The sequence below is a fragment of the Patagioenas fasciata genome, chromosome 6 (assembly GCF_037038585.1).
Source record: "Patagioenas fasciata isolate bPatFas1 chromosome 6, bPatFas1.hap1, whole genome shotgun sequence".
NCBI lineage: Eukaryota > Metazoa > Chordata > Aves > Columbiformes > Columbidae > Patagioenas > Patagioenas fasciata.
This window is the reverse complement of record NC_092525.1, coordinates 19,759,090-19,774,375: the sequence shown is the minus strand read 5'-3', so window position 1 is coordinate 19,774,375 and position 15,286 is coordinate 19,759,090. Positions and strand designations below refer to the sequence as shown.

At 38.2% G+C, this 15,286-nt stretch overlaps 1 protein-coding gene across 5 annotated transcripts in view; it reads right to left on the bottom strand.

Moving 5' to 3' along the window:
* Positions 1-15,286, bottom strand: part of LOC136103807 (E3 ubiquitin-protein ligase RNF170-like) — a 28,482-nt gene that overhangs the window by 6,279 nt on the left and 6,917 nt on the right. For all 5 annotated transcript variants that reach the window (XM_065842240.2, XM_071810177.1, XM_071810176.1 and 2 more), the window contains one exon: positions 4,322-4,430. In XM_065842240.2, coding sequence (XP_065698312.2) covers positions 4,322-4,430 — 109 coding nt within the window. The remainder of the gene's footprint in view (positions 1-4,321; positions 4,431-15,286) is intronic.

Here is a 15,286-nt window from a genome sequence, read left to right as displayed (position 1 = left end):
GAGGATATTTAATGTTTACAAGGAAGTTACCAGTAATAAACCCTCTTCTTTCTACAACTCTATAAAAATGAATGTCATTCTTTGCTTTCATTTTAAGATGCGGTTTTGCTCTGCAAAGTGACGGTAAAAATGGAGCCTTAGCTCTCTTATGTAGGTACATGCAGAGGTACACGAACCTCCTAAAGGCGACTTTGATTCAGTTTCTTTTCCTGTCGATAGTGTCTTATTCCTGGAGCTCCCTGGGCTGAGGTCGAGGCACTCAGCAATACAGGCACCCTCAGAGCACGGCGCTGGCTGCTGCGGACAAAAGCAGCGCAGCTGCATCAAGGTGGAGTTCCACCAGAGCCCGTTCAGCTTTTACTGGTTATGGGGGCCAGTTACCCCAGATAAACCAATGTGCACAGCCAGGGGACAGCCCGGTGGTGCAGACTTCTGGTGACACAATATGTATCTTGGTCGTAAAATGTCATACATTGGGCAATTTTGTCCATTTGCCTTTTTTTTTCTTACTATATTTCAACTCTGTTACCCTTCTGAAACTGCGTAGCTCTGAAGAGTGAGTTGCTGCTTTCTGTTTAATTCTTCTTAACCAAGATGACTGCTAGGTAATTTCCAAATGCAACATAATTCCTTCGTATATTAAGGTCTCGTGAGAAAGAGGACAGAATCTGAGGACAATAAGATCAGACTGCACATATAGCTGATAGCAGCAGTTGACATACATGAATGTCAGTGCTGGCACTAACAGCAAAAACAGCAAAGCATAAATAGCAGCTAATGCGAAGCAGCACAGCTTGACTTTCAGCTCTTGGGCACAGTGTGCAATGTGACAGGTCAGGAAAAAAATCTCTTAACATTGGAACTGATCAAATTTGACAAGGACCCCAGTGAAAACAGAAGCGGAACGTTGTGCTGCCATTTTGATGGAATTGCTTTATTGAATTGAAGAATGCTCTTTGTTCTTAAAAAAAAAAAAAGGCAAGTAGTTTCTTGTAAGCAGTATTATAACAGGAGCCCTCAGTGTGGGGTTTTTCTGCACCCAGGCTTTGTCTGTTGTCACTGAAAAGGGGAATATTGGAGAAACTGTGTTTGAAATCAAGTATTAAAATGTTCATGATGCTATAATATCAGTTACATCTTGTATACTAAGACTAGAGATGTTAAATTTGGCCCAAAGGTATTTTTCATGAACCTCTCTCTGACTTGTGCTTTATGCTATTTTTTCCATTTGAGTGCAGGGTTTTTCTTTATGACTCTTCTGTTTTGTTTGCACATACAGAGCAGTTGGCTGGGCACATGGCTGTGTTTATATCTAAATCCCCACGTGGTATCTATAAACTCAGTCTGGCAGCCAGCTTCCAGCTTTCGCTTGACCTTTTGTGTTAGACAAGGATCACGCCTGACTTGAGGAACTGCTTTGACCCACTGGATCCAGATCCAGTATCATGATCCACACGGCTGTATCGCTGTGCCCATGGTGACAGTGGGGCACTGATGGATTCCGTGGTTCTTCAAGGGCATTCAAAAAAGAAGCCTGTGCAAATTAAAATTTGCTGTATCCTTTGTTTAGTAGAACAGGAAAAGAAGGGCTCCTCTGAAGTTGACCTATTTGTGCTTTGGTGCATTTTTCATAAACCAGACAAAATCCTGTTTTAATCCAGCCTGCTGCACAGCCTTCCAAGGGAATCTGTAGGTTTCTCTAAAATACCTCTGCGGTTGTTGTTAATTAGAAAAAAAAAATATTGCTCAAGGATTGCTTTTCAGTTGAACTTCCTGAACATATGGTTCAAACTGAAGCTGAAAACGAAAACCTCAGGACAAACTGTATGAATTACTACTAATAATAAAATCAGACATTTTTTATAAGTCCACATTAATCTTCTTTAAAAGCACTGAGTTGACCAGATTTTTTAAATAAAACTTTTACCAGACTGGAATTTGTTAAGAGAGCTCAGCATTGCCTTAGCTCTGTTCCACAGGGCATCAAGAGAAGTTTTATTTCAGTCACAACAGACTTAGATCTAGGCAGAAAGGTTTTGATAAGTCCAATGTAAAGTTTTATTGGTTAAAGACATGAAAAAGAGACATGTTACAGAGGCTGATTCTACAATATAAACATAGTCATTAACATATATAATGCATTGCACAGAAATTAGTGCTTTGGAGTGTAAAGGATGATGTACTTGAGGAAAGTAAAGCCTAGCTAAATATATACAGCTAATGGTAACGATGTATACCAAGCTTGTATATAGTATTTCTCCTCTACAGATCTCAAAATAAAGTCCACATCATTATGTCTTATTCACAGATGAAAAAGGGAAAATTAACCAGGCCAGAGAATGAGTAAAGTTGATGATCTTTGTTGTTATGTCTGTCCTTGTACTTGAAACTATGACTTCTGTGACATTTGAAACACATTTTGGGGCCATATGCTCACTGTTTGTCCTGGAGTGAGTTATCTTTTTCCTGTATGTTACAAAACGGTGTTATAAAAACAGGAGACAACCTAAAGTATTAAATGGTGTCACTTATGAGGTAGATGAGCCCTATGAAGTGTCCCCAGCTGCTGGTGATCCACTGGTTTGGTGTCATTTCGGAGGCTGTAGATGGTGGCTGCGGTGAGGAGTTGTGCTGTGTGAGCATCATTTCAATCTAGAGAAAAATGACACTGCCTTTATTGTACCAGCATTAACGACACAGTCCCTTGTTCTCATTTATGCTTGGGTCATTTTATAACGCTCCCTGTGAAAAAGGCTTGTAAATTTAACTTGCACTTGCTTTGAGGTCTCTGTAAAATGCCAGAGCAGTAGAAAGGAGCTTTATGGTTCTGACCAGTGTCTTCTGATATGTCTTGCTATTGCAGTAGCAGATGGTGCTGCCTGCCTGCCCCTCTGCCAAAGATGACTGAGCTCGTGCTGCGCAGGAGCCCTGAAGTACCTCTAGGGGTGACAGCAAGGAAACTGATAAGCTGCTGAGGCAGTGAGGTTGCGAATTTCACCTGTAAATTCACTGATTTATCTCAGAGATCTGAGAAAAACAGTGGTCAATCCAATTATGCTGGTGGACTTATCCTGCTGCATTTCAAGCAGGTGTAAAGCTCACACAGGCTCCAGTGGTGCAGAATGTGGGGTTTAAAAATCCTGAAACCCCCTTTATAAATGCAATTACGAACATAACTCCTTCCACTATTCTATGCTTCATCCTTGTATTCTTTGAAAAATTATTTATTTTTTTTAATCCTAACCATATTGGCGTAGCAGCCTCAAAGAAGGCATTTAGCAGACACATTTTCTACAGAATTACAGGTTTACTAATTACTAAAATATTACTTTATCCAGTGACTGTAGGTGCACTGGGTTAGGACAGGAGACCACAGCACAGGCAGCCTTGACAGAAGGACCCTCAAATCTGGTTCTGTCCCTTTCCTGTTAAGACAGATCCTAGAATGGAATAAACAGTTACTGAGCATCCATCATGATGTCTTTGAACATTTTTCCCCTTTATGACCACACAGATTTACTTTAAAAAGATAAACAGATTAAAATAAGGTTTATACATGACTAGAAACTCACTTTTTGATTTGTTTAATATATAACTTTCACTATTTTTTTTGTTTAGAAAGCTTTTACAGGACTACAAAACAAAGTAATTATGCCTTCTTGCTCTAGATCACATCTGCTTTATTTTAGGCAAATGTTTCACATGGGAAGCAAGCCTATGGAACAGAATCAGACCTGAGCCCAGTGTATTTTACTCCCAGTTTTCACCGATATAAATACAATCAGAGCCAATGTTACGGGATAGCTGGGTTTTTATGCTGTTGAGTATTGACATAGAAAAAGACAAGCTATATTCCCAAAAGTGAGTTCATGCTTGAAGATAAGGCTTAAAGTCTGTTACATCTCGAACTTTTACAGTCACAAACTGCATTATTATTAGACTGTTGATTTTTATAACAGGCTTTTTTTTGCATAGTTGAATTCAAATTGTGTGTTTTCAGGTGTATTTTACCCATTCCATGAGGTTGTGTTGTAATTTAACAGTACACTGTAAAATAATCTGTTACCTCTTGTCGTCTTAAGATTTCTTGGGCATTTCACAAGTGGCACCTTGCAGATGCAAAAGCATTGAGCAAATAAAAACACTACTACTGATTTTTTTGGTGGCATAGGAAGATGAGACTACTGTTTCTACTAAGAGAACTTAGATTCTAATTCCAGGGACAAGGGCTTGGTCCTGGTTCTTAAACAGAAATTGAGATTGTGCTCAGAAGAGTGCTTTATTCAGTATGAGCACTGCACTGTCAATCCAGAAAACTTACCACAGAATAGATGTCCGCAGTTGGTTTCTACTGGGAAAGTAGCTGCCTGGAGACAGATGGGGCAGCTAAAGTCACTGTGATTACTACGTTGCCAAATTTGGAGCAATTCCTGGAAAGAAGTAGTAGAGTCTTCAATAAATTAGTACTTTGATTGACATATTCAATTCATTAATAATAATTTACTATGATTAGCAGAGAGTCACATAAACCAAGTATAGATGTCATGCAGAACCAATCGTTACTTCAGCAGATAATGAAAATTAGGCACAAAGAAATGCTTTGTGTAATCCTACAGAAAGGACTGGCGTCAGAGGTAAAATTATGATGCCACATTTCTGCTTCCAGTGATACATCCCTGCACCACTGGATAATATTTATGTTTTGAAAGCCAGTCGAGTTTGCACCACTGTAGCTGTCATTGTTAGTCAGATAGCACCCGAAGTCCACCTCAGTAGCTTTCGGATCTTTTTCCTGCTCCTTTGGAGTCATGTCTATTACTTAAAATACTGAAATAGAGTCTGGTGCATTCTCTGCCTTCCTTGGGTGCCAGAATGGTATCCTTAGTGTGTATCATAGGCTATTTAGCAAAAAGTCTCCTTTATTTGAGTAAATAAATTGTTTCCAAACAATCCTTCCCTTTGCTTAGCAACATCTATAATTAAGAATAATATTGTGCTTTGTTTTTAGAGTAGGAAGATAAGAATTCTGTAAGCTACTGAAATGCTAAAGAGGCATTTTCAAATCCAAAGTGGGCATATTTGCATTACCATATTTCTGGAGTACTCTGCAGTATATTCATCTGTGCCAGGATTGTTTGATACAGTGAGAGGTAAAAGTAAGTTCTTCTTACTCGATATTGATTCCTTACCACATTGAAAGTTTTTGCTACCTTTATTATGACGCACTAGGTAATCTGTTACAGATGACGGACCTGCCTACTTACTCTGAACACACCATGGAAAAACTGTCATTTGACCATATGTTCAATTGCCATAACCACGAGATCAGTCTTTGAAGAAAATGTAATAGTGTGGTTTGTGTCCTTTCTCTCTTGAGATAAAGTTATTTCAATGTTTCTATCAGTCCCAGGAGTAGAGGAACACTTCTGAAATTGGGAGGCAGCTTCCAAGGAAGTTCTTCCACTTTAGGGCATGTTTAGCGAGGTTCAACAGGAGATCACATCAATTACGATTTTACTTGGTGCTTTGGTCAAAAAATGGTGAACTTAATGTTTCGTAATGACCACAGAGGTCCAGCATTGCATGGAACAGGTATTATTTTTCATTACTGAAATAAGACGTTCAGATAAGATGACGGCATACTTTGAGATTACAGTGTTGCTGTTTGATTCCTGTCCCTAGTTGCCCAACTTGGACTGCTTATTTGTTTTTCAAACACCCAACTGGCATTTGTCTACATGACAGATCAATGAATACTCTTCCAAGTATTTGACCTATTTATAGAAGTTTTTATAAAGAGAAAATTCAATAGATACCGTTTTTTTTATGTCAAATCCTGGAAGATCCAGACTGACTGTGAAATTTCAAGCTCATCTGACAACAGACAAAGGTTTTATTTAAGCAATTAACTTTTTAATGTAATAGTTCCAAGAAAGAAGAGTGTAGGTCTGCCAAATGAGTGATCAGGAAACCGGGTCTCCTGCCAGAGCCATGTTCACCAAATTAGTAAATTCAAATCAGCACCTTTAATACCAGTCTTTCCTTCCTATAATGAGGATCTGTAAAAACTGGAGGTTTTAAAACAACATGCCCTAACTACTGGGAAAAGTCTTTCTCCTTTACAGTTTGTGAAGTTATAGATGTATTTGTTTCTGATTCTCAACAGAAAAACTTCAGATGCCGAAGGCGTTCGCATTGTTTTCAGATTTTCCTCTTTATGCACCGATCGATCAGATGATCTCCTGCTGAGATAACAACCACACAATCACCCACAAAGCTGGGATGACTGGATACAAATAACGATGACTACGAACAGACTCAAGTCCAGTACATGGACAGGTGAGCCCCAGGCAAGTAGGTTTTAACACAATGCCGCCTAAAATCCATATGGCACATCACATTCCTATATTTTGACTTCCCATGCAGTACTGATGGGGTCTTTGCAGATTCAGAGGAGTATTATTTCAACTGATAAAAGGTGAAGTAGTTTTCATCAGCTGAGGAACTGCCCCAGAGCAGTAGTGTTTATAAACACTGCGTACATGACAAGCCAATGAGGTATCTACTCTTTATTTTTGCAAACTAGTAACACACACATTTCTTTAGCTTTGACTCATACAACAAAGGGAACCAAATGTGTTTCTGATTATGCAATAGATACTGAATCAAGGGAAACCCAGCATTCCCAGACCATAACCAATGGAAATTTTGAAAAGCTCTCTTGCCCTCTGCAACCTCAACAAGTTGAAAGTGCTCGTGTATTTTGTATTAGAACATGTTGTACAATAATTAACTTACTATATGACTCCTAGGGGACAAATGATTATAGTTAGTTTTTTTTATTTCCAGATGACTCATCTTCTGCTGACTTAATGAGCAATTCTGCAGAAACAGAGTTTGTGCTGGTCAGAAAATAGGAAAACGGAATGTTGCTGTGTTGCTGTATGATACCAGTTCTGGCTGCTGAGGTAAATTACCACACAAAGGGGCTACCAGCTCGTCAGCTGAGGGCAAGTTGCTGCTGAGGGCAAAATGCTGCAGAGCATTTGAGTTAGAGTTAGGACTCTATGGATTAAAGCAAAGAACCAGAAAATGACAGTAGGTGAAGAACACATGCGTGTATACAATGAAGAAGAATCATTCAAACTCAGTACCATGACACAGCATTTTTTATTTTCTTGTAGTCTCTCTCCTGCTGGATGAAACAAGGTGGGAAACTCAACCAGCTCTGGCAGGATGACTAACAGGTGGCAAATTCGGAGGAAAAAAAAATAGGCAGTTCTTTACATTTACTTCAGGGGACGTTCTTGTAATTGATGCTAGAAATTTCTGAGTTCAACAGGTGCTGTGCATCAAGTACTACAAAATGCAAAGGTAGTACGTCTGACTGAGAAAGTTCTGATACCATAAATTGTTAGAGAATGAGAGAGTATTCTGGGGAAGCGTCATCAATGTTTCTTTATTCTTCTGTAGACATCCATTGCTGCAGGGAGGGCAAGATGGCCCTTGTCTGACCTGGTATAGCCATTCTTATATCAACAGAGCATTTGGGGGTAAAGAGAGTCTTGGAGTCACCTTCAGCAAAGATATCAGTGGCTTTATCTTCTCCTGAGTAGATAGGCTAGGAAAGACTTGCCAAATCTTTCATTTATTTTTAATAGATTATGTGCACATAATCAAATTTCTGATTTATGTAGTCCAAGCCCTTGAAATGGTGTTCAAGTTGTCTTTATACTAGTTAAAAGGGGACCTCCCAGCTGGATCTGATAGAAGGAGAAGACAGATGGTATCTGACATAGCTGTAAGTCTGCCAGAATTAGTTTACCACTGCCAAATTCTTGAGCCAGCCTTTGAACATTTGAACTAGCAGATTGAATTAGAGTTGAAGTAGTGATTATGGCAGTTAGTATTTTGTGTCACAAGGCTGTGAGTTTTTCATGGCATTAAATAGCCTTAGCAAAATAAAATATTTAGTGTGACTTTGCCTAAAATGTCAGACTTTTAGAGAGCTTCCTCTCATACAGTAGTTCTACATGTAATTACAAACCGTAATTAAAATTGTCATTCCTGTTAAGATCTTAGGCTGGCAACTTTGAGAGTGCCCATAAAATTTACTATTTTGTAGCCTTGTATTTGGATCTTGCTGCCTATCGCACCTTTGAAAATCCCAGGCCCAAATAATGCCATGCTGATACTGTAAAGCAGTATTGATGAATAAAAAGGGGACTACGGAAGTAGTTTTCTATGTAGCATATGGAAATTATACTCCTGTACCAAGAACATCTCTGCTGTGGGATAAGTGGGGCAAATTTGCACTGTTTGGCACCAGAAACATCATGTTCCAGTAATTGTTGATGAGCTACAGTCAAATTAGGGATGTATAGTACAGAAAACTGAGTTTGGAAATTCCTACAGCACTCATACAGGTCACACTGGCGAGGTTTGAAATGAGTCTGTTCCCAGGTTTAAGAGACAGAGGGAAGCTCAAGAGTTCCAAATACTTTACAACCACAGTAATCCCTTTTTGTTATATGAAGGAGATTTTCTGTTTTATTTTCTTGATACTATTTTGAACACCTAATGGTATCTTTTGTCTAAGATTAATCTTCAAAAGCCCTAAAATATTGGTTGTTTAGGCCATATGTTCTTGGGAATCGTACTACACACAGAATGGTAAGGTTAAATGTATAATCCAGTAGGAGTCAATTTACTTGGAAGAAATGGGAAAAAAAAAACCCACACAAAGTTCAGAAGCAAATTATTCTGAAAAACAGACTTAGAATCCAAAGATCCAGAGAAAGCTTTAAGCTCTGCCACCTCAAATTTTGAGTGCCACAATTCCTATCTTTCGAGAATCTCCCCCGCCAGCTAGTGGACATAAAGTAACTCTTTATGCAAAAAATACTGAGGGAAAATGTACCCACCCACTTCAAGAAACATTAGCAAGAAGATAGTAAGTTGAATGTACTGTGACATACATGCTCATATATGACACAAATGGCTTTTGAAAACTTGAATTAGGATTATAGGAGTTGCAGTGGATAACCATGTACAGTGCTTCGTGTCAAATTTTAAATTTGCTGGTTGGCAAAGACCATGGGAAGTTTACATGTTTCTTTTTAAATATAGTTTTAAGTCTTTCTAAAATGATGTCCTTATGTTTATATTCCTTTCTCAGTGAGCACCACTGGTATTCTTGGCTTTTGGGATCAGATTTGAAAAAGAATTATCAATGCAGGTACCTCATTGGGGGCCAGGCTTTGAAACTGTTCAAGCCCAGAAGTTCCCTATGTGACAATCATGTTTTGGAGAAAAAATAGACCTTTTCAAATCTGGACACATCTTTTGACTTATAATGATAACTGAGCATTTCAGAAAATAATTCTAGTGGAAATCTCCAAAATCAAGCCTCTCGTACTAAACCACAGCAACTAGACTTGATGCATTTTTAATTCTTGCATGCAAAGGAAGGTGTGCAGTAGTGATCAGACTGTTGACTGTGAAACCAGAAGCTCCTGGGTATAAACCTTTATCTCTGTGACACAGCTCAGCTCACAACATCTTTCAGTTTTACCACAAGGAAATTTAGTTTTAAAGCATCAGGGATGAGTCCATTCCTATCAGCATGTTTGAAGAAAAGGAATTAAAGTTTCAAAAGCACTTATCAGATGCAAGTGCTAACAAACATTTATTCATTTTTCCTTGAACATGTGACATTGTTTAGAAGATAACTTGCTTTGAGGTTTAAACTTGTTAGGAATGCATGATACAATGAGACCTCTTGGTCAGATTCCTTTGTGAGCAGCTGCTCTGTCTCAATTACAAGGCCAGTTAAGATGATCAGGGAGGACACACTGAACAGCTCCTTATTTGACTACACATATTTAACCAAATCACAACCAAATTAAAAATATGACATATTTTAAAGGGAAGAATTGGTTCATGCAAATTCTCCAAAAGTAATCTAATGATTAAAAGTATAAGTAAATACTTCAATTATTTATTCATAATCATTCTAATGAACACTTTCTACCATGGTTTGGAAGACCTACATAAAGTTGGACTTACCATCCCTCTTCCCAGAAATGTCTGAGAGGAGCTGAGCAGGTTACACCTGCTGACAGTGTTGGTGTGGAATCATTCATTAAGGACAGCTCTGTGTCTTTGTCAATTATTAACTTAGTTGCCCAATGGCAAAGGTCTGTCGGGTTTTCTAAATTACAGTCATGAAAGAAATGTGGTGTGGGTTTTTTTTTTCCCCCTCAAATAAAGGTAGTCTGAAAAAAAAAAGAGGGGGGACACAACATAGGAAAAACCAAACAAAACCAAAACAGCCCTCGCTTTCTAAAACATCTAAATAAATATTTCCCCAAAAAAGTTTTTTAACATAACTGAAAAGATATCTGAATGTAATAAAAAATTTGCATTACTGTTTTTAAATATTAACTTGATCAAGGGCACACTGCAGGTATTTTGATCACCTGATAGAGTAGCAGCTTATCAGTACTGTTGTGAAACAGCCTTAAAAACCTGCCGAAAACTTACAATACTTTGCATTTGCATAGCTGCAGAGTTAGATTGTGTAACATAATATTGTCCAATTACTCAAGTGAAGTGTACAATTGAATCAGAAAGTCTAAGATGCTAAAATAATTTTAATAAATGAGCATATATACTTCATGAGGGATTTATGCTTTGTCATGCTTTATGGTCCTTAAGAAAGGCTTGATTTCTGTAAAGGTGTTCTCCAGTTTAATGCAGAAGAATTAATAAGGAAAGCTATTAAGGGCTCTGTTTTGTGCAGTGTTAACCATCCTGATCCTGATTCAAGAAGGCACTGAAGCACATGCCTAATTTTCAGCCCTCAGGTAACACATAATCTCTTATGGAGGGCTGGAATGTGAGTCAGTAATATGGGAATAGAAGTATGCTTTGAACATAAATAATGCCCCTGGCTTTGCTGCTGAAGCACTGATAAGCTAAACAAAGTACTTTTCAAAGACTAATAACTGGACAGGATTTGTTGCATAAACAAAGCTCCTTGTTAGTCACCAGCCCCCAGGGCATCTTCCTCACTTTGTCACAGATAAATTAGCCACAAATGAAATACTGTATGTGATTTCCTGCCCTGAGTACACAGGCATGCTCGCATGCCAGTGTGATAGCTGTCAGTTATTATTTATCCAAACGTATATACAAATCTACAGTGTGATTTATTTCCTTATTAAAGGCGCCAAACTGACAGATGCAGAAGCTGGAGCCATTTCTTTATCCTGAGAACTGACACAGGGTAAGCAGTGCCATCCTCTCCAGGCTCTTCTGTAAAACGCTTCAACCCAATGAGCTCCTCAAATATCTGAGCATAGCTCTTGCTCTCCAACCTTTCCCAACTCAAATATCTGAGCACAGCCCTTTCTCTCCCACCTTTTCCCAACTACTCTGCTTACCGTGTTAAATTCATAAATGCTGCTAACATAGATGTCGGTTATTCCTGTGATTTTTTGAGACAGGAATGTTTATACACTGGAAAATCGGTATGAATGTATTAAATCTTTTTTAGTTAGGGCACTTAAGCATTTGGTTAGTACTTAGTAAAAAAGAATCTGAATGGTTTTAATACAGAGGTGAAACTGCCTCTAACTAACTAACAGCAATTTGACCATACCTATTTGCCAGAGGAAGACACTTTAAATAAAAGCAGGGTTCCCTTCTCATTGCTCCAGAATATTTTGAGAAGTTAATAGACACAAGAAAATCTCTTAAACTTCCGTGAATCCATATGTTAAAACAGTAAAACTCTGATTGCCCAAGGCCAGCCATTCCTATTGTTTTGCTAACTTTTTTGGTCCCAGTATGTGCCTGAAAGTTGTAATCCTGGATCCATTTTGTCTAATTGTGGGTTGGGCTTTTTTGGTGCTAGATCTTTGGTTGATGCCTCAAAGCACAACTACAGTGCAAGTAATACTGTTCACTAAGTTTGTCATTTTGGCTTTGGAGTTTGAGCTGGCAAACACGTGCCTGAGTTATTTTGCGTAGATGAATAGTCCCATCAAAACCAAAAAGTCTGTTCCTGCCAACCGCTTGTATTATTGCGCTATTAATTCCCAGTTTTACAAATGAGATTCCTTAGTCTACTCCACAAAAGCCTGCCCAACCAAAAATTGGGCCTGAGAAGTGCAAAGATGGGATGGAGAAGCATAAAGATGTGAAATAACACTTCCTGGCAGTGTTTTGGAGCAGGGCCTATGTGATGGTATTTGACACAAACCACGGGGGTTTCAGCTGAGATGGAGTTTTGCATTATGCGCTCTCAGTGTGTCCCAGCTGTGACCTAATTCCAGGCTGGGATATAAGAGTGGGGCTGCTGGCTTCACACTGTTCTGCTAAAATGGGGAGCTAAACCCTCAGAACCACTGTGAACCCGGTTCCTCTGAAGTAGCAAAACATGTTAGAGCAGCTCTCAGTGAAGAGCATCAGGAAAGCAAGAGAGAAGTCTCTTTAAATAGAAACATAAGTGAACAGCTAGTAAAATCAGACAATCGTAACTTTTATCTTAAAAGATTATGCAAGTGCAAAATGTAATTTTATTAGAAATGCCAATAAAAATAATTGTAACCTCCTTGGCACTGCTTAGAGGGAGCAATCTGTTAAAAAGAGGCTTAACTCCTCCCTGCTGAAGAGTTGGCTTTCACTCCTTGGAATATGCTGTATCAAGAGAACCTTAAAATTTGCAAGAAAATGTGTCTAAAACTATTAGGCAAATTGATGCTTATTTTCAAAGGGGAAAAAAAAAGATGACATTGATATAAAAATTATGGGAAATCTGAACTCAGTTTTGACAGGTGCATGCTAACTTGCTTATTCAATATATAAATGTTGCAGTGAGTATCATAGCAATTCATCTTGTGCTTCACATACCTACAGCCACCCTACTCTGTTTAGCTATGGTTGGGTTTTAGACATTTCTGTGTTATTTAATAGCAACTGATAGCTATGACATTTTTACCTCGTGTTTCTATTTTTGAACACAGACTTTTCTTCTTCAACTAGAGAATACTATTTAAATACTCCATTTAAAAAGTCGTCTTTTAGTAATTTGTCACATCCGCTTACAGATGTTGAGAAATAAATATAATAACTTAGCTGTTAATTTGGAAATGAACAAGTTATTAACACTTTATTCAGTGAACCTTGTATACTGATGATAATGTTTCCAAACAATAAGATAATGATATATAATAGGTACAATGGAACACAGAGTTTTGAAAATGATTTTGTATTTGGATTAGAGATATTACCATAATTAGCTTATCTGTGCAAAACTACCTGTCAGCACCTGGCACAGAATCAATCTAAAGGGATTACTCCTTTCTTACTCCTGAAAAAAAACATGCTCATGAGCTTACGCACAGGGTAATCCTGGACTGTGGTGAAAACTGGAGGTATTTGGTGCATAACAGTAAATAAGTGCAAGGATATTCTCGGAATCAGCAGCTACAGACCAAGTAGCCTCAACTGGGACACAAAACCACCTGCCAAGCCAGTGCCTTACTCAAATGAAGTCACAACATTGTGCTGCCTTTTCAATGCACCTGTATAAACAGGATTTGAAACCAGATGAATGTGGATTTGTTTGTCACAAGTACATCTCTGCAACAGTTCACATCCCAGGACCGAATTGTGACTGGCACCAACTGAAATTGTAGCTGAGAAATTTAAGACATGTGAACTTGTAAAGCCAGGAGCCGCTACCATGACAGTGCAAACAGTTCCGTGATGTCAATTAATGTCAGCTTGCTAACACTGGAATTGCCAAAGCCCACTTTCACTTGTGAATTTGTTCACTGAAAAAAAAAAAGATAAGAGCACCAAAATAGAAGTGCAGATATCTGCGAGAAAGTAAACAAAAAGCCAGAAATAGAAAAACACAGATATGGGGTTGACCAATGTTAGAGAAACAACTGAGGCAGGCGGGAACATGCCAGGAGGGAAGGTTACAGTGACAAAGTGAGGTCTCATTGAGGAGAAATTATGTCCTAGAGGTTTAAATATTTTATCCTGCTCAAGTCACCGTTCATAAAAATTCCTGATTCTCAGAGGTTTCGCTGAGATAATCAAGGTAGGTCATTCCTTGGAGATGTGAACTATTTATTCTCCTGCTGTATGAATCCAAAAGGTACAATTACAAAGATCTGGTGACAGTCTTTTTTATAAATGTAGGCAACTAGTTTTCCACCTCCGACCTGCTTTGTTTCCACTATAACTTTTAATGGAATTTAATGAGATATCATTACTTCTGGCTCTGTGGTATTATTTCCACCTTTTCTCTACCTTCCATTATACTAAAGCAGGGGTAATCCATCATCTTCTGCATTCATCTTTTCCAGATCTTTCAGGAGTGACTAGGTAAGGTAGCCCTCATATAGTCCATGTACTACTTTTTGACGTTGCAAGTGAACTGTTTTCCCAGGAGAACTTAGAGACAGTGGACTGGCCAGAGGCACATTTATAATCTAAAAAGAAGACACCTCTCTGCAAAGCCTGTGGTTCTGAAAAGTACTAAGGTGAGTAAATTAACAATTGTTTCAAATCAAGTCTAAGCAGGCTCTCTGTCCAGTCAGCTCCTTCCTCCTTTTCTTCCTCCAATATAAGATAAACTGTCTAAGGGCCTCTACCAGCTATTGTTTGTCGTATGCATGAGATTAACAATAGCCTCCTACTTTGCAATTTAATATTCTCTGTATTAAAATGTGATCTGCATAGCTTATGTTAGCAATATTGTTAAAGTAACAGCTGGTTTAGTTTATCAGTAACTACTTCACTGACATATTATAAACCTTGATTTTTTTATAAGTACTTGCTATTTTTTCTGAAATTACTATAATAAACTACATATACTAAAGTAATAACACAATAATTGTAATGTTATTATGACTATATTATTATAACAGGTGCAGATGCAGTTGTACACTATATACACACTCATTTTAGCATATGGGCTAAGATATCTCCACCTGAAATTTCGTAAACAAGGACCCCAGAATTACCACAGTCAAAACAAAATTAATTTCAAGACAGACTAGAAATGGCAGTCTAAGGCAGTTTTAATGAGGTGACTATTTCTTACCACCATTCGGTTTGTGAGGATCAAAGAAAATATTAATTGAGTTAAGATGTGCTAAGAAAAGTGTAAAGAAGAGCATAAATTGCTCAGGAATTCCAGGAATCCCACTTGCTTAAACAGTCTTTTATTAAAAGTGAGTGTTCTCATAGTTGAATGGCTTCC